We start from the raw sequence: 21,103 nt of genomic DNA on the forward strand, positions 1-21,103 counted from the left end.
TTTTTAATCTTTCACCAGTAATGTCATCAAATGATATTTTATTTCATATATACAAAGTGTGTTGATATTCTTTTGTAGCAAAAGAAAAGAAGTGGAAGATAAACAATATCACCCTCCCATTTCAAAACTGATTCTATCTATTTGAGTTTTGATAATACTATCCATTCATTACTTATGACTTATTATGTTTGAAGTCTCACACAAAATTGAATTCCTGAGCCTTTTGTAATCAAGATAAGGCCCAAGTTTTGAAATGTCAGAAAGTGAAAGTTGGCCTTGTCATTCAGTTTTGCTTTCAGTGAAAGGAAAGTGTTATTTCAAAAATCACAATGAATTCATCGTTGCAAAAGAAGTAATTGAGGAAAATAAAGCTGTCTACTGGTATGCCTTATAAGTAGCAAAATGATAAGAAAGTTAGATGCTTCGAGCCCTGGCCTTCACAACAACAATGCATTGAACAATGTACTTATTTCATCTGGGTTGGTAAGAATGAAAGTGAAAGTTTTTGCACAATTTTTAATACAATCATACTCATATGGGCAGGAACTCAAGATGATGAAGAGAAGCCAGTGATATTGTGTGAATGTGCATAGTTGACTCATGTTATTCAAGCGTTCGTTTATACCAAGAGCTACTTGAATGCCTGAGAGATTGGGTTCTGTATGGCACTGTGAAGAACTCTTGGAAGACAAGCCTGTAGAATCGATTCAATATCTCGGCATGGAGTCCATAGCCTCTTCCCTCCCAGTTTGTACTGTCTCAAGTAATTAACACCACATTCATGAATGTCATCTAAAAAGGTGGCTCAACAGGTCACACAAGTAAAGTCAAGATCCTTCACTTTGCGCTCTCAGACAGGGGTCATATAGGCTAATCCCCTGCTATAAACTCCTATTATTGAAAGGGGTGGATTGTGGCCCAATCAAGAAAGGGGGTTGTTGGGTCATTGGTTGTACAACTCCAGTGAGCTTTATGGTCCGTACACAGCTTGATGAATGAATGCCTTGGGGCTATCTAATCAGCCAGTCTTCTGGAAGAGGATAGTGTACCTGGGGCTTTGCAGAGGGCCATGCCATACCATACCTCTCTCCTTAATACTAGGAGCATGTGAGGAGGGCTGCTCAAGGCCCGGCCTGCAGAATGGAATAGACGGATGTTGCAGTAAATGATGTTCAGTACTGGAGGAGCTACATTGATAACTGGTCAATATTTCTTTCATTTTGATCATTCGTTGTGTGGATCTATAACATGTTCTAAAAAAACTTTGAATAATATTGCGTACATATCCAGTATCTCTGATGGTCTGACTAAATGGAATTAAGGAAAGACAATGGATTATATCGTATTTATGAGCTCTTGCAGCATGCAGTGCAGCTTGACAGGCATGACGGAAAGGTCAAGCTAGATGAATGTTCACAGCAAATTGAATAAGTAGCGCTGCTCTAGCATGAATCCTGTGACACGGAAGGTGAGTTCAGAAAGACATCTATGTTCTTATGTGTACGATATTCGTTTTGTTTTATTGACCTTGTGATCCAGCCACCCCTTTCTAATCAACTTGATGCCTTTTGGTAAGGATGCAACAGCAGAAGAACTTTGTGATTTTTATCAGGAGAGGACACCAACAAGTCAAAACAATATTGCTTTTACCACTCATAATACCAGGTTTGTTATCGCATTGTTATGACATGGTATTTCCTTTGTCTGATAAATGTGAGAACCTGTGCTTTTATTATCATATCTCTTTGTTGATGGATATATAATCCAGTGTTTTGATCTTTGGGTTCTTTAGTGATGTCTGCTTACTTCAGGCGATCACATCACAGCCTCATAGTCAAAGTACTACTATTTGAATTTACCGAAGTGAAGATTGTGTCTGGAACAAACTCCCTTGCTTCATAAGTGGACAAAAGAGGCATCGGAAAATAACATTTTTTTTAGTGAGTATGATTCGAGCTGCTACATGGTAAATTATTTTCAATTCTTTAGTTTGAAAGTTCATATGTATTGTTTGTGAGAAGAACAAGTGTGACCATTCTAATTTGTGTCAACATAGTATTAATCATGTTTTGTGTTGGGATAAATTTATCTGGCAACAACCTATACTTAAGCCAAGGCCTATCTGATGAGATCAGATCAAGACAATCGGCATGATGACAGTAGAGACTTTTAGGAGTAGTGAACGAGAACGTCGTAGCAGTCCTCTGATCGCTCGAGTCAACATCGTCGTCTGCCCTCGTTCACTACAGTCCAGGTCGGATGACTTTAGATTTCACTCGACCTGTACGTGTACGTACTTCCACTTGAAACAGCGCGATAACCAGCGGGTCATGACACGCTGCCCGACCCGGAAGATCTGGCGTACCATCGCCTGGCGACCCGGTCGGGTGATGCGAAGGTGCAACTTGTGCACACTTGCCCTTTCACTTGCTTTGATTCCTTTTTACGCGAGTTAGGATATATATCGATATAAATTTTGAAGATCAGAAAGCAATTTCAAATATGATAAACATAATGCATCATACAACTTACATTGATATTGTGAAAAAGTCACTGAAAACTGTGTTTTAAAAGGGAAAGGTTGAACTTCATGCTGAGCTTGAGCGGTTAAATGACGTCACTCACGTGCACGTCGACTATGATTTAGGAGAACCGCAAAATGGATGTGGCGAGGTTCTCGATTCTGATAGTGGACGTGTATGAGGACCTGAGGCATATGGAACGCCAAAAAATGACGTCATCTCGTACCAGTTGACTATGTCAACGTGCATTTCTAAAAGTGCTCAATGTTTTTATCAGAGCATGAAACCAGAGGAAGCTCCTATGTTGCAAACTAAGCTGTAATCGTGGCAGGTAATCCATTCCCAGTAAGCCCCCCCCCCAAAAAAAAAAAAAATCATGTGATATAAAGTAACCTCCAATCTCAGAGTAGGCTAAGTGCTTGTGAAGGATAGAATCTTTGCAGTATGATGCAGGATAAGGGGCTCAAATCCTAAAGATAGGTCTTGTGAAAGGAAAGAAACCTTCAAAATTTCAGCTCAACAAATGAAGAATAGATAGTTAGGCTCTTTGTAAATAAACAGTCCAACCTATTAGTTTTCTTGCGCCCGTTTTGGTGTGGTTTCCTTTGGGCTATGTCCACCCCTAAAGTTACTCCAGGAGTCCAGGGTCATTAAATTGGGCCGTTCAAGCATGTGAATCGATATCACATGCATGAATGTCAAGATAGGGTTATTGTGTAGTGAAGTTTACCAAATTAGGCTATAAATATGACATGAATGTAGAATGTAAAAGGTGAATATCAACATATCTATCTCCTTAGAATGTATCTATAGTATATGGTCGAAATGGAATATGTGTCGTTTTTCTTCTGTAATCATGCTGTGTTGACTACTTTTGAACATCTATTAACATGTTCTTGGGTATTAAATATATTCATTTTTGTCAGAGTAAACTACACTTCAGTTTTGAGCATTTAGATGAAGATAAAAGAAGAGGCTCATTCAAAATCTCATCAGAGAATTGTCTTTTTGCTGGTTGGCCCTTGCCAGATTCAGACTCTTGTACTGGACATTTTATATTGACCATTAGGACAGAGGGGGCCATTGATTTCATCATCTTCTTTTATACTTGTTCATGGTGAAAAGCAATTATTGGATTTCCTTGAGCGAGTTCCTTATAAACTTTAGTATCCTTATAGGTAATTTATAGAAGGGTGAAAAGTTTATCAAGTTACTTTAGAATCATCCACTTGTTCACCCCCATCCCCCTTCTTTCTGTTAATGTAAGTAAGGCTATGTAAGCCTTTCTTCACTGCGCCTACTGTTATTAAATGCCTTTTTCATCTACAGTAATTTTTGTATTTCATGAAGTCCCAAGACTACATCCATGATCATTATGTTACCTGTTTGGATCATTTACATTTCCATTCCCCAGGAACATTTAATTAAATTCAGGTGCCTGAATTAAAAAAAAAGGAAATGCATACTGTGCCATGTAGAGTAATTCAAATCTCATAGTTCTTGGACACAAAGACCAAGCGATATTACTAGGTACTGTAACTTTGCTTCTTGTTTCCATCAACTTAGATTTACTTAGCGGACATGTCACAATTATTCAGGCCTTTGACATTGAAATCATCATGAAAATTTGATTTTGGACCTAATTTGAATACTCCAGGAAGTGGGATGGAACTCAATATATTAACACAAAACTGACATGGTGACAGCACCCATTTTAATACCCATCTATTTTTTTGTCTTGATGGGGTGGGTCACACATGCAGGGTCGAAGCGGACAAAAGCTGCACCAGAATAGGGGATGGGAATACATTGGACCAACAATGAACCAATCGCAGGAACAGCCGAAGGCACTGTTGAATTGACTCCTTCGTCAATCAGAAACCTTTTCTCATTCGAGTCATACATCCAGAGGCCATATCTTGCCATCGTTTAGAAAATTATCTCTCGAGATGAATCATTAATCATGAGATAATGTGTGCTGGTGTGAAGGGTTGTCTTGTTTGATCCATGGGCGTTGATTGTACTCAAGCTAGGTTCATTAGGGCTATGCATAGTATGTTCACTTGTATGGTGGTGTATTCACTCATGTGACGTCAGAAAGGGCATTGATGAATGGTGTCAAGGAGGAGAATGTGAGATGAGAAGAAAGCGTTTATCAAAGGAAGGGCTAAAGTTAGTAGAGGGAGAAAGGGAATTGTTGATCAGTGATAGAAGACATAGATACTGTAGAGAGAGAGGAGGGGTCGGTGACATACACATTAACATGAACAAAAGTGAAAACATAGGCAAAAGTAAAATGATTAAAGATAGGCAAAGTATGGGCAAAGGCAACTCTTTGTATTAAATGAGAGGCAAGTAATTATGTCAGGCCTATGATCCCGAAGTGAAAACTCAACAGAAGCACACAGTTTTCCCCTGTAAATCAAAATGGGGGGCTTCCAGTAATCCAGTTACATGTGAGCCTGCTGGATTAGTTGAATAATAATCCTCTACTCTAATACCGTGTTTACACAGTGACACGGCTCGGGGGTTCGACACGCGAGCCGTGCTCAACACGGCAATTTTATGCTGTGTAAACGCGATCAGAGTGATCCGCGAGCCGTGTCGAACACGGCTTTTTTGATCCGCCAAAATCGTAGGTTTCAACCCGCGAGCCGAGTCAGACTCGGCAATTTTTTCGTGTGTAAACAGAAAGCCGTGTCGAACTCTCTTGACCAGGTCACTGCGCGCGCTTTCACTTTTGGCATTGTTGTTGTTCGCATGGACAAGATTCGATTCCGGCGGTGAATTTCCCGCGTTTAATTTGCGACGTCATAATTCTTCTTCCATTCGAGATCCGCGAGCCGTGTTGAACTCGCCTTTTTATATGTACGTATAAACGCGATCTCTGATCCCTTCTTCGCAGTGTTCAACCCGGCTCGCGGATTCAACACCCGAGCCGAGTCAATGTGTAAACACGGTATAATTGAATGAATGGATTAAGCCCCTTTATATCAGGGACCTACCACAGTTTGTCAGTAATGCCCATTAGGTGGAGAATCAATGGATGTATTATCCGGGCATAAAATGAGTTAATCTCCATGATTATATTGTGGATCTAAAAATACAACTTTGATCTTTATTTATGTAATGTTGATAAATGAATTGCCATCCAGGTTTCATTACTTTAAATCCACTTGATAATCCATCCCCCTGTAGTCAGTCCTGATTGAATTTGACATTTTTTTCTGAAGTATTTAGGATGATTTAAAGAAAAATGTAATTTAAGTTTTGTTCGGATTCCTCTAACTAGCCTGAAGACTGGTCAGGAATCTCTATAGAAGCATGGGGCAATCAATATTGTATAGTACTTTGATAATAAAGGATAAATGTTCTCAAAGAAAGAAATGAAATGAAAAGATAAAATCATGGAAATCCATGACTGATGCTCCTAGAAAATCTGGTTTGAAACATAAAATGATTTAGAAACAGATTTTAATCTTGATTTATGTAATACACTGATTCAATTATATCTTGATGACACATTTTATTGTGTTTCTACTATCCTTGAATGCCTTCTATGGAATATACTTTTGATAAATAGCAACCAAGGTTTCCACCAGTACCTGACGATAATTATTGAAGAGTTATATCAATAGTCAAGTTCAGAGGTTAATATTGTGGTCTGGAATTCCTTCACTCCACTTTGCACTGAAGCCGATCTCTTGGCTTGGTTTTGCGGCCAAGCTGATCCCCCATAACACCCCCTCTGTTATGGCCCATGGGGCATAGTCCGTATCAGCGGGTCTTTTACAATTCTCAATCTTTACACCCCCATGCGCTCTCCTCACCAATTCAAACGTAGTTTCACTGTTCATGCTCAGTTGGTGGTTTAGTCTGGGAGTGCACTGATGTGATAAGCATCAGTTGGTACATAGCAGCGAAGCTACGGTAGTATCGCAGCATTCGCTTCACCAGCATGTACTTACCAATCGTCCACTGAAGCTCTGACTTTACAACAGACTAGTATTTGTTTAGTGGAGGACTTGTGTCAATGGAAAGCAGTTTTTTCTTCCTTTTCTTGGAGTGCTATTTGCTGAAACGATAACCCAAAGCTTACCATTCTTGTCGGAGTATTTGCTCTGACCAAGTTGGTAGTTTTGATAAAAGGAAAGAAGACTTCCACTAACGGTCCAGCATAATAAGGTGGTCTAATTATAGCGGTCAGTCGGCCGTGATGAGTGGTCAAGAGTGGATAACTTCCTTGAGGGTCTTCCCAAGTTACAGCTAATTCTACTGAGTGAAATGCAACCTACACAGAGACATGCATGCCTGAAGATTCACTCATTCAGCCATTAATCTCAGCTCTTGTGAAAGGTTCTTTCATTCCTTAAGAAATCAGGAACTATTTTCGCTTTTATTTGGCACATGCATTCTTCAAGACAGCACTGAATCACACGTGCATTTCTTTCTGACGTTGCAAAAGGGAGTCAGAACATATTTGCAATAGATGAAAAATTTGACTTTAAAAGCTACCTGCCTGATTGTTTTTCATCAGTTTGTTTGCATTCAACTCAAGCTGTAGGAAGAGGGATTGAAGGATTTATTTATTGATCACAAGACATCTTAGTATCTAAAGGATTCTTTCTAACCAGTTCACTCAAAAGACTGCCTCAAAAAGACAAGGACTATCTGCAAGGTGACTTCTTTGCTTCGATCTAACTTTTTTAACCCTCCAAGGAAGAGGAAGAAAGTAAGATGCCATAATGGATGCAGACATGCAGATGGAGAACTACGCTCTGGATGTACAAGTGCGTCAAATCCAGGAAGAGCGCACCCGCAGGAAGGGGGTTCACTGCATGAAAGGGTTAGAAGGTGTGAAGGAGGGTCATCCAAGCTCTTGGTACCTGTTTAGCGGTCCTGTTGTGACCAAACAAAGACGACATTCCGAGGGTTCAAGGCCTTGTGATCAGGTCTGTCTTTTTATTAGTTCATTCTTGGCCTCATAATGCCCCAGGCGCCGTATTTTTGTGAAGGGGAAGCTATAGTTGAAAATATCTCTATTCATTTTTATGAGGAATGAACGTTGGAACCCATTGAGTTGCAGTCACACAATGTGATGTTCATATACAGGAATTAAATAACATGTTTGTGGATTTGTGGAATATTTATATTCCATTGAATGCACAATTTCTTTGATGTCATAAAAAATATATATATTTACTATATACCAATACTATTTTCTCTCAATGTATGAATTCTGGTATTCACTGGATTAAGTCATTGCATAATATGTTTCAAAGCATTGATATACTCTCAAACAACCTATTGAAGGTTAACCAAGAATACATCCAAGTTGTTTGGCATATAAATATGTTTAGTGAGTCCTTTCTTATTAATATTTACCAAGACTTGTGTTGATTCTCACAGACCTTGCTACTTTTTTATTTGCTGAGAAAATCCATTCAAAATCTGACCAGCTTATCCAGATCATTTTGGAAGCTCAACAAGGGCAGCCTATATGGTGTACGAATGACAGTAAACCAGTAATTGCCGGATTTTAGTTTAATTCATATAATTATCAACATGATTACTCTACACACCTCTTTTTGAAGTAATTGTGTTGTTTGTTATGAATGAAATTCATTGTTGAGTGAAATGTGAGCTGACAAATGATGTTTGGGATTTGAAATAAATACATTCAGTTTTCTATATCTGACTCGGACTTGAGATGAATATTCTGCGAAAAATGTAACCTCAGTGCATGATTTGTTTTGATTTTAATTGATTTGCGGATTGCGGATCTGTGTATACCATTGTAATGCAAAACTCTTCAGACGGGTATTTCCCACTAATAGTCCATTCTATTCATTGTATAACAATTTGAAACCATTTTTATTTCATTAATATTTGTTAATCACTGATGTGTTGTATTTTGCTAGGAATCTTTGCAGAATAATGCATTTCCTGACCTTTATGATTCTCTATATGAGTGGTACATAATGATTGAACAATGTTGATTTAATACTTAAAACCAGAGGAATTGAAAACCAAAGGGTATCGAAACATCTTTGAATGGTGCCACAAGGGCTGCATTACACTAATTTTATCTTTTTGAATATTTCAAACTTACTCATTTTAAAACAATTGTTCATACATGTATTTGATAGAGGCTTAACTTCATCACCTGATTGGGGATATGGGGATCATAAAGAGACAAAACTTCTTGACTTTTGAAAGAAAATTGATAAGAAATGATGTTTTTTCAATATACATTAACCCATTTTTTCTTCTTTTTTTTACTGCAGGTACAACGTGTGTCACAGTATGACAAAGTGTTACATAATCTGCTTGAAGACAGCTCCAAGTCTAGGACCGGACACCCTCGGGACCATGAGAGTCTTCTAGATCCAGAACAAACTGTTAGAGAGGTAGGTCTAACCGTGTATCCCTGGTGTAACAATAACCTTTACTTTAGAATAAAGTCTAAGGATAAGGCTTTGTGATTATACAATGTTTTTTTTTCTCTGGGGCCCGATTTCAGTTTTTAGTCAAAACTCATCTTTCCTATTCTCCTTGTGAAAGGATAAGTATGTACAATCATAGTGTTAATGTTCTGAAGTGATTACCTCAGAATTACTCATTTCCGAGCAGTATGCTCTCTTCCAGTTTTGCGAGATGAAGGACATATTAAAGCTTATGTTCTGGGCTCTTCTAAACATTCTTCTTGACTAACCGCCTTTTCGCACAGTAAAAATATTTGTAATTTGAATGATGATTCCAGGGGAAAATAAGGCTAATGACGAATATTTAGCACATGTGAAACCAAACTAGAACATGATTAGAATCATGAACGCTAATCACAGTCACAATTACAATAGCAATCATCATTACAATCATGATTCAAGCTCCAAGTGTGAAAGGCCCTTAATGTTTTGAGATAGAAATGCATAGTAATGATATTCTTTTAATGAAAGTGCTTTGGGGATATTATTTTGAAACCAGATTGAATGATGATGCACAGTTTTTCTCCCTACTCAACTTTTACATTTGTTTCTTTTGACTTGAATGAAGGCCTAAAATAGGGAAAACACTATCCTCTTCAAGTCCGATAAGTCAATATTTAATCCAGCCTGGTTACATTTAAAGGAGAGCACACAAATCCCTTTCTTCTCTGGTCAACTTTGAAACCGATTGAGTATTTGATGTAACCCCTACGGTCTGCTTGGTTATTGTCAGAGAGAGCCTGGTCTAAAGATTTTGACATGCTCGTGCAAAGCCATATCAGCCATAGAAACAGCATAGTGGTTGAATCAATAGAAACTAGGAAACAAATTATCGACTTGATCCGTCAATCATTTTGTCTTTAATTTCCTTTAATGATTGGGACTGTAATAAAATGCATGCATTTGCTGAATTTACTGTAAACGTTGAAACAAATTCATCATGCTGCAATGATGCAATTCCTAAAGTCTTATGAAGAGTTATTTTTTATAGGTCTTGTATATAATATTCCTTAGCTTTATTTGGATATGTGATTACCTCATAAAGTTGCTGATTCACAACAGTTTCTCTTGCAGAAAAGTATTTTAATCTTCAACAGTTTGTTTTTATTCTTGTTTGTCTTATTATTTGCTTTAGGTATTGTTTTGATTAACCAGGATGTGATATGATTTTTGGGAAGTTTGAGTATTCAAATTTCAAAGGCAATAAATCAATTTATTACATATAAGAATGCAATGGGGAAAAAATCAGTTCGTTGTAATCAGTCATTTCCAAACCTTTAGTTTCATCCTCAAATTCATTCAAGTTCATTTGGAATAGAATCCGTCAGCTGAATAGTACGTTTTGAGCTCTTCCGATATGGTCTAATGACCCAGCAAAGGTTTAATACCATTGAATCATCTTCAATCAGAGGCACTGTATCGTTCTCAATGGTTGTTGGTGGTGAAGATCAATTTCCATTTCTTTTGTGATGTATCCTGAAAAAGAAAATAAACCACATGCTGTTTCCTGTCCGGGTATAGACAATCTGTGATTTATACTTCAAGCCATTACTTGGAAATGATCTATGAAGTATTTGTATCAACGATCAAGTGCATATTTCTCAAGTTAATAATGATGAAACCTGAGTTGAAGGGTTTGTTCAAAGTGAAACTACCTTGCAATACAAACTAAATCATCAAAATAAACAATTTTAATAGTTTTGTTAAACACAATGCTATACTGTATATTGGTAAATGAGGCATTTATGTTGATTAAAAATCCATTTCCCCTACTGACTCATCTGTAATGTATATTTTTAAAAAAATTGTATAAGTATACTCACACAGATCTTTGTTTAAATTTGTGTGTTGTATATTGGTCAAATAGTCTAAAATCTGTACTGCAGATTTGTCAGATGTATTTTCAGGGAGCTTGTGTAGTCAATATTGCAAACTAATACCGTGTTTACACAGTGACACGGCTCGGGGGTTCGACACGCGAGCCGTGCTCAACACGGCAATTTTATGCTGTGTAAACGCGATCAGTGTGATCCGCGAGCCGTGTCGAACACAGCTTTTTTGATCCGCCAAAATCGTAGGTTTCAACCCGCGAGCCGAGTCAGACTCGGCAATTTTTTCGTGTGTAAACAGAAAGCCGTGTCGAACTCTCTTGACCAGGTCACTGCGCGCGCTTTCACTTTTGGCATTGTTGTTCGCACGGACAAGATTCGATTCCGGCGGTGAATTTCCCGCGTTTAATTTGCGACGTCATAATTCTTCTTCCGTTCGAGATCCGCGAGCCGTGTTGAACTCGCCTTTTTATATGTACGTATAAACGCGATCTCTGATCCCTTCTTCGCAGTGTTCAACCCGGCTCGCGGATTCAACACCCGAGCCGAGTCAATGTGTAAACACGGTATAAGTTCAATGCGAACCCTTGGCTTCAGCATCACTCACTTGCACAGTGGTATCTAAGTACAGCCACAATTTTTATGATTGGGACTAATTAAAGATCAAAGGGAATTGCTTATTTCATTGCACTCTTTTTTTATTGGTTAATGAGTTTTCCTGTGAAGTATCAAATTGGACCCCAACTGGGACATTCCATAGTAGTATTTGGTTTCTTGGTTTGGAAATTTTCAAAAGAAAATTATCCAAAATATGATTTTATGTTTTATGATCCCATATGATTTTATGCGCTAATCCACTTGATATTTATTAATTTTATTTATTTCTTCATCATTTTATTTTAGGGGATGGGGAAAAGTTTGTTAACGCCCCCCTCCCCCAACTCTGGCTCCATTAATGCTGATGATTATAACCATATCTTTTAAAGAAGTTCCAACAGTTAAATAATTTATTGCATGGAGGAAGTCATGGCCTTCATTTTTTGCTCTGAAGTTCATTAACAACAGATTTGTCATTGTTTCCTCACTCCATTGCAATATTTGAAAAGACAACGTTTTTTTACGATTAAACTTGACCTTATTGACATGGCTTAATGATCTTTATTACAATCAATAAAAACTGGAGCAGTCTTTGTCACACGCAAACTGCCAGCACTCAGCAAAGATTTATCGATGACTATAAACACTGTATTTCGTAAAGCGTTTGAAACATTCTTGTCTAATTTGCATGTAGTTCAATGCACTGCAGTCATTTACAGCTAAAATATATGAACATATTTTTGTATTTGTAGGTTTGGGATGAAGCTGATTTATCCAGATCGTAGATATTGTTTTCTTTTTTTTTAAAGAAATACCTTATTTATGAAAAGTGTGCTATAACTCCCTAGCCTCCCAGGCAATAACTACCTTACAGTTCAAAGTGGGGTGTGTTTACAAAATGCAAAATTTTGGGCTGCAATTATACACCCCCCCCCATCCAATGAAGTTTGGTGATAAAGGCCTACCATGTGCAATAGAACTTATTGTTGATAATCCTTCAATACTTTGTATGTTTTACAACTTTCTTGTTGATAATTCTTACTCTTTATTTGATCTCTTTCGCAATATTTATTTGATGTCCCCGGTTATTAAGCGATAACCCAGGACCTTTGTATCTCATTTGACAGTGTTTTACTTGATAACAATACATTAGGATTCAGGGTCCTGCTGTAAAACAAATATTATCTATTAGTATCTTCTAATTAGGTTAATATTTGAAGTTTTTAGAAGAGTTTTATCATGCAATCACTCTAGCCACGTTTTTTTTCAAGTCAGAGCATAAACACAATTATTAAGAGAGAAAAAAAAGCAATATGCCTGCTGATATATTCAAATCTGCAAATAGGGATTCTACTCTTAGTATATATGGCAATTGATTGGTCCGGCCCCCATGTTACAAAGCCAACATCAAAAATGCATGTATGTTCAAAATCTTTTCTAGATTTGATGTGCACTTGTATAGTTTATCATTGTCTTGATAATTTGGTGTGTTCCTTTTTGTCTCACCTGCGAAGCAAAGTGAGACTATAGGCGCCGCTTTTCCGACGGCGACGGCGGCGGCGTCAACATCAAATCTTAACCTGAGGTTAAGTTTTTGAAATGACATCATAACTTATAAAGTATATGGACCTAGTTAATAAAACTTGGCCATAAGGTTAATCAAGTATTACTGAACATCCTATTAGAGTTTCATGTCACATGACCAAGGTCAAAGGTCATTTAGGGTCAATGAACTTAGACCATGTTGGAGGAATCAACATCGGAATCTTAACCTGAGGTTAAGTTTTTGAAATGTCATCATAACTTAGAAAATATATGGACCTAGTTCATGAAACTTGGACATAAGGTTAATTAAGTATCACTGAACATCCTGCATGAGTTTCACGTCACATGACCAATGTCAAAGGTCATTTAGGGTCAATGAACTTTGGCCGAATTGGGGATATCTGTTGAATTCCCATCATAACTTTGAAAGTTTATGGATCTGATTCATGAAACTTGGACATAATAGTAATCAAGCATCACTGAACATTTTGTGCAAGTTTCAGGTCTCATGATTAAGGTCAAAGGTCATTTAGGGTCAATGAACTTTGGCCGAATCGGGGTATCTGTTGAATTACCATCATAACTTTGAAAGTTTATTGGTCTAGTTCATTAAACTTGGACATTAGAGTAATCAAGTATCACTGAACATCCTGTGCGCGTTTCAGGTCACATGTCCAAGGTCAAAGGTCAATGAACTTTGGCCGAATTGGGTGTATCTGTTGAATTACCATCATAACTTTGAAAGTGTATGGATCTGATTCATGAAACTTGTACATAAGAGTAATCAAGTATCACTGAACATCCTGTTCCAATTTTAGGTCACATGATCAAGGTCAAAGGTCATGTAAGGTCAATGAACTTTGGCCATGTTGGGTTTTTTTGTTGAATAACCGTCATATCTCTGTAAGTTTATTGGTCTAGTTCATAAAAAGTGGACATAAGAGTAACCATGTATCACTGAACATCTTGTGCGAGTTAGAGTAGTATTCAAGTCAGCACTGCTGCTATATTGAACCGCGTGATGCAGGTGAGACGGCCAGAGGCATTCCACTTGTTGTTTATAGAGGACAATATGCAAATTTCCTGTAAGAAAAATTATGACACTGATGGACTTCCATATATAGTTGAGGTTGTTTGGGTCGATCACATCTCTATGTAAGACCGGGCCCAGATCTTCATCTATCAAGCAACCTGTTGTATGCCTTAAATGTAATATGAAAAATACTTGGTGGGATATAGTGTAATTATTAACTATCATTTTTAGGAAAATTGTAAGTTTTTGTAACATAATATGTCATTGTCAAACTCATGTTTAGTCTATGGGAAGTGAAGGGGGGGTTGACATCTTTATCCTGTGGTTGGGGTTGTCTTGTGTAAAACACTCTATTGTCTTCAAGATTACAGCATATGATAAGATTGCTTCAAAACATATATCAGATACTGCCCTATAACTATCTAGTTAATCTTCCATTATCTTTTGACAACCATTTGAAATGTAAGTGGTACAACAAAAGCCTCCTGCAACGCTTTACATATAATGAAACTAAAAATCATATTTGTCAGTCATGAATGCAGAAATCAGAGAACAATGGCTGGAATGTTATCAAGAGATCTGCTTTTTGAAGGAACCATGAAAAATCATTTCGGAGAGATGCAAGCAAGAGATAGGAGGTCAAAAATAAACAAGTTTTGATAAAAGAGGATTTACCCCAGACTGCTTTTGATTCTTATCTGTTTGTTTGTAATGAGTGATCCATATTGTATGAGCCATGAAATTTACATCTGTACAAACTAAAGACAACATTCCTTTTCCCTGTGTTTGGTTGTTGATTTATCATCGTCAAATATTTTATATCTTGGAGGGTTTTTTTCTTCAGAGTACACCCCACCACATCTATAGTAATTGAATCAGGACGTGTCTGTAATAAAACAGAAAACAAGATATCTAAATATGTATTTCATATATCAGTGTAAACAATGTTATTGTGTAAGGCAAATTTTCTTAAATGTTCATTCAACCTTTAAGCCCTTCTTACGCTCATGGATTGTGAAGGAGCTGAAAGGGGAGCTACGCTGAGAACAAGTGGAAAGTCACAAGTTTCATAAAGCTTGGCTACATTATCACAAACTCTGTTAAAAAAAATAAATGAAAATATGGCCCTTATGCTCAACCTACAACTTGATTGTTATTCTCTTTATCTTTTTCCATGTCATAGATTGTAAAAGAGCGAGAGGAGGAGATGTGTCAGGCCGAGAATGAATCCAAACTTCTCCAGATCCAGGAAAGGTTTACCCATGATGAACTCAACCTCTTTGGAGCTAAAGAGATGACAAAACAACAGGTTAGTTCCTTCTTTATTTTTTCTTCAAGTTTTGCTCTTTTTGAAAACCAATCTGTCAAGGTTATATTTTTCTTTTGGTAAACCATTTTCTTCATATTTGAAATAAAACCATTTTTTATGAAAGATTTTCTTTTTACAATTTTTGTTTTATTGTCATTCTCTGTTTATTCTAGGGCATTTTTCTTTGTTTCTTTTTTCATTTCCCCATTTTGTTCTTACTACCTCACTACATGATATTGTGAGCTACATTTAGATTAACTTAATTTTCATGTAGAAGTACAAGAAAAGTGTTTTGCAATTTGTAACCATGGACTCTTTAGTTTAGGTCTGATGTTTGCTTTTCAGTCAATTAAATGTATTTTCATGTGCTTGAGAATATGCCATCTGGATCTCAGTAAAGATCCCATTTTAATTGTTTCCTTGCAATTTCTTTGTTCTGGATGTCTACTTCCTGAAGAAATCATCCAAATAAGAGATAACATCGTGTAGGCCTTGAGAATTGCATCTTGAACTCATCTGGTCTTCATCGGTAGAGGCTTCTTCCTCTAATTATACAGGCCTATCTCTCTATCTTTTTCCCCTCTTCTTTCTTTCTCACCGGTCTGTGTTTCAATTTCGGCAGATGAGCTCAAAGTTCATTGCAGATACTGTCTTAGCAGATGCTACATCTTCGGGGGAATGTACCCTGAAACAACTTGTCAGTGAGTTTTACTGATACATTCGCTCTGAGCCAATCAGTTTGAAGGATTTCAGTAGCTTATAACAGATATCGGTGACAATCACTGTGTGAACATTATTAATGATATGATCCCCAGGTTTTTTTTAAAGATTCCCCCCAATTTTTTTTTAAGTTTCAAGCTATCTGTCTATCCAAGAGCATCTCCGAGGGTATCCGTCTAGCCCTTGTCTGCAGGATCTCCTTGATCAGCATGGGGGAAACCAATTAGGCAATGCGTTTGTTTCTTTGATCTTCTAAGGTTTGGTGACAGATCGCGACATTGAAGAGGGTTTTGGTTTAGCTTCATTTCTGTATGGGTCTCATGTTCTTCAATGCAACATTATCTGTTACATATCAAAGGCTGTTGTTTCCTCATATCAAGGGCTATCTCCGCACAATTGGATGATTATCAAAAGATGACAGTTTTTGTACTTTGTTTGTGAGCTATATATGGATTCTGTTTCAGTGAAGAAAAGAAAAATCCTTGAATAGTTTTTTACTGGAACATTACTCCTATGAAATAAGAATAATGCTTTGTGTTCTGCAAAGAAATCAGATAGAAAATGTAAAAAAAATACATATATTTGGAAGGGTTCAAATCTATTATAAAAACTTGAAATGCAAAGAATAGTGGTTTTAGCATTATTGAACATTCATATTGATTTTATACTTCATCTCCTAATTGTTGTAGTCCTTCACTGTAAAAACTGCGGTGTTAAAACTGATACCAATTGGTGTTAATAGAGGACCACACCCTGAGGTGTTAAAATTACACCCTGGAGATTAAACATAACACCAAAGAGTGTAAATGTAATAATAAAAGGTGTTGTAATAACACCTATATGTTTAAAACGAACACCACCAATTTAACACCGGTGTAAAATAACTGGTGTGGTCCTCTATGTACACCGGTTAACACCACAATTTTTGCTGTGTTTATTTCTTCTTCAATAGACCAAGCTGTCACGTTTTGTCTGCTGACATTCCCAACCATGATTACACTTGATCACTTAGTATTTCCCAGAACACTTCACTCTTCTCTTTGCTGGTAGTGTATTTTTCACTTTATGATATCCATTATTAACTAGCTGGTGCCGTAATATCAGTTTTATGATTTCGTCATACCTGCTCTACCATTAGGCCTAAACTTTGGTTTCATATGTATATAATGGCCTATATTTCTCACATTGCAGTTTAACATATGGTATCTTTATACTATGTATTTAAATTTGTATAAACGAAAGCTAATGTTACATGTTCTAGCTGTCTGGTTGAAAAGTTTTGAAAGTCAAAACATAGCTATATTAGTAAAGAAAGTGCATAAAATGTTAATTTCACTAATCAGAGTTTTCATTAACAGCAATAATCTCCTTATTGGCCTGATTTTAAAAACGTAACAGACAATGCTCAAAACAAAGTGAAAATCATGACTGCCACAGCTCGCCTTCTCAACCAAACTTAGTCAAAATCTAGGTATCTCTTTTTTCTTAATTGCCTGCTTTTCTATCAATGTATCTCTTTATTATTTGCTATCTAGCTTGTCCAGCAAACACCAACTGTTGACCCTCTGTGTTCTGATTCCACCTCCAATTTAATATAATTGCAAAAGCATTTTTGTTAGAGAGCACTGCACTCCTTTCATTGATGTCCATGATTGTGTGCAGTCTGAAAAGCATAATTGTTGTGAGAAGGGTATTGAAATGGGAGCATTCCTACCCCCTCCTATTATAGTCCAGCGAACCCCCCTCCTTCATTGTCTCCTGTGTTTATAATAACAACCTCATCTCATACCCATCCCATTCGTCTTCATATGCCCAGGGCCATGTATTGATTCACACTCAAATAGTCCGGTTCGCACGGCAATATATGAACTCAGTGTTGTCTTCGGTTTTAGTTTAGAATTGGAGCACCAAAGTTAGCTTTCCTGCCCTTCACAGATGTTTATATCGGTAGCTATGTTCATACTTGGATTGGAAATCATATGAAGTCAAGCTGGAAAGTGGGCTGGATTTCCATAACCCTTATATACACTTGCTTATGATGTCCCCTCTCCATACGTTTTGTATTTGTAAAACTGATGGTCCCGTGTGAACATGATATACTAAAGAGACTGAAGATGATATGAGCAGATTGTTATTACAAAATGGACTGTACTTCTATGAACCTTGGAGAGGAATGCAGCTTGATAATAGAGTATTGTGATTTTTCTTTTTGTGATATTCAATGTAGAGCATGAACAACATTTATAGATGGGAGGGATTTGCAATAGATTTGATTTCTTAAAAGGGAGTCAGATCAATCGATAGCTGCAATAAAATATATTTTTATGTTTATTTGGTTATCATTGGAAAAGAAATAGTGAATAAGTCATTTAATGACAAATTATGCGGTCTATTATTTTGAAGTTAGTACTGTCCATGAAGATTAATTGGAAGGTGATTGGTTGATTGATTGGTTAATGTATCCTGATAAGACACAAAGTGACATTACTCATTTGATAATTCATTGCATATGGAATAGAATTAGTATTCATAGCATAGAGGATGGTTAGAGGAGGGGAACATCCAAAAGAAAAAAAACAGGAGGAAAATGCGGATTTAGATGTTATCAGCTCTATGCATAATGGTAAGTGTAACTTTTGAGTTTTAAAAGATAAATGAGCAAAAAGGGCCATGATTTGAATACTATATAGTGTTTTCTTCTCTTTTGCATTATTTGCCAATGAGCTAAGTAGCGTTAGCATAAAGGATTAGCAGTGAAATGTGGAAAAAACAGTAGCCCCATGTATAGCTTCTTGTGTTTGGGAAGCACTTCTCGTTAGGTTGTGAAATATTGTACATACCACAGGTATATGCAATAGTAACACTGTTCTTTTCTCAAGAATTTGTATTCAACCATTGTCAAACATGTATATTGGACAATAGAGGGTGAAACTTTTTATAATCATTGGGCGAGAGCCCCCATTCCCAGAAGAAATGCAATTGATCAGGATTACCTGGTAGAGAATCCGAATCTTCCAATCAATTGCAAACTTACAAACTCTTTAATAATCATATTGGGAAAAATTGGGATCAACTTGAACAAAGCTTACCTGCGAGATGGGGCTTCAAATGTCACACCGATGTAATTAAATATAACACATTTCTTTGAAGAGTCTCCTCAGAACTCAAGGATTGGATAGAAAAACCATCCATAAAAATGTTTTATTCTTCCATCATTGTAAATATAACAAACTCATGTAGGCCTTCTTGTTTCATTGAAGGGGGAGGGGGGTAACAATTTTGCTTATTCACCTAGCCTTTCTAAATCATGTAGCTTTTCATCACGCATTGTATACCCAGTTTTGACAAAACTATTCTAACATCGAAATGAATTTAAAAAATAATGTACATATAAATAAGTTTTTGTTTATTGATATGATTCAATTCGATTCTAAGATTATTTCAATCAATCAATCATAAAAATACAAATTTTGATAATAGACATGAGATTGGGAGCCCTTGATGTTGAAAATAAAAATAAAAAACTAGAGGGCGAGGCGCCACCACCATGGTACGATTAAATACAAATCAATATAAAAGTACAGGAAAGTTAAACAACGAATAACACCATTGAAATACAGTGCGAAGACACTGGATTAATACAGGAAACAAACAAAGAAACAAGAAATGATAAAATTATAAAGTCATTGGGACCTAAAGTCACCCAGATATATTTAGATATTGTTTCTCAATATTGATTGACACTACGCATCACTGTGACCATCATTTATATCAGGTGTGAGATCTGACAAGAAAATCACCAAATATTGCCATGATTGTTTGATGTTTTACACAATAGCAGAGATCACTGATAACGATCTCTAGAGAAATCATCCGTTACGTGACGTAAGGCTGTAATTGTCTGTGAATACTAGAGCAAGCACGGGTAGGAAATGTCCATGGATGTGACAGCTGGCGTGATTTCTTAATGACATATTTCTTGATGAAAGATCACGTATTCGTAGGACGATGGATTGATTTAATCCTCGTAAAGACTCTAAACGTCATGCATCATAAAGTTGTGATAAAATAGAAATGCCTGTTGTTCACACCGAAGAGATGGACTTGGACTAAGAGAACCACGAGTAATCCTTCCTTTGTGATTAAATGAATATTATTACAAAATTATGTGATAATATTTTGATAGATTTCAAGCATTTGTTGGATCTCTTCTGGGCTTTGATTGCATTTTGAGCTATATAAAGATGGTACGTTGGCAAATTTTTATAAAGACATTGCTTTCTTGTTATTTGATGCGTTACATGTAAGTATTATATAAACTTAATCATTAATGTTCCCGATATATATATATATATATATACACTAAATCTGTTTATAGACATCTAGGTGTAATTTGAGTTAGTCTCACTTCTATATCCACCTAGAGTATGTTCTGATTTAATGGAAGATTGCATTTTACACCTATTTCATAGTTCTGGTTTGATATTTGATCATGGCTCAATTATGTAGCGTAGGCTTTCCAGACGCCATGTGGAGATGGAAAGCTCCTCTTCCAGACAATTTAGAAATTTCCTCTTTGATTTGATCAGGGAGAAACAAATCAGCATAGTCTGGAGAAACATGAAATTTGATTTTGATTTCTTAATGCATGCACCCCATGAAAATGAAGGCAAAGGATTTGATTGAAAGTGGCAGTTTATGACCCTAGTTACCCTCTTGGCCCATGACCTGGGCAGGTATCATGGTGACAAGACTTCAAACTTGACACCCCTTACCGGCAGCTCACCCGTATTTACGCTTGCACTCAAACGTGGGTAAAATGGTTTAATCTTTGTGATCTTTGGGTATTAAACAGGTTCCAAAATTGTTTGAAAACAGAATGTGATCATGTTCCATGTGTGGTGTCTTTAATCGTGGGATTTGGTTTCATCAGAGTATGAATAGTAATAGAAACCATGAAGATTTTTTTGAGGGGGGGATGGGAGAGGTGTTATTGGAGGAAGGAAGAGTAATGGTTAGTAAAGATCAAAAGTTCGTGCTATTTGCTTGTCTTTTTCCTTATA

The 21,103-nt window shown here is 36.7% G+C and overlaps 1 protein-coding gene across 6 annotated transcripts in view; it reads left to right on the top strand.

Moving 5' to 3' along the window:
* The window catches only part of LOC121413521 (rho GTPase-activating protein 20-like), a 58,856-nt gene that overhangs the window by 9,144 nt on the left and 28,609 nt on the right, over positions 1 to 21,103 (top strand). For 3 of the 6 annotated variants that reach the window (XM_041606356.1, XM_041606357.1, XM_041606359.1), the window contains exons 2-3: positions 8,810 to 8,932; positions 15,195 to 15,320. In XM_041606356.1, the coding sequence (XP_041462290.1) occupies positions 8,810 to 8,932; positions 15,195 to 15,320 (249 nt within the window). Of the gene's footprint in view, positions 1 to 727; positions 1,469 to 1,857; positions 1,941 to 6,388; positions 7,475 to 8,809; positions 8,933 to 15,194; positions 15,321 to 21,103 lie in introns of those variants that run through there. The other 3 variants (XM_041606358.1, XM_041606361.1, XM_041606354.1) reach the window with 3 other exon arrangements.

This window comes from Lytechinus variegatus, chromosome 4, assembly GCF_018143015.1.
Source record: "Lytechinus variegatus isolate NC3 chromosome 4, Lvar_3.0, whole genome shotgun sequence".
In the NCBI taxonomy this organism is placed as follows: domain Eukaryota; kingdom Metazoa; phylum Echinodermata; class Echinoidea; order Temnopleuroida; family Toxopneustidae; genus Lytechinus; species Lytechinus variegatus.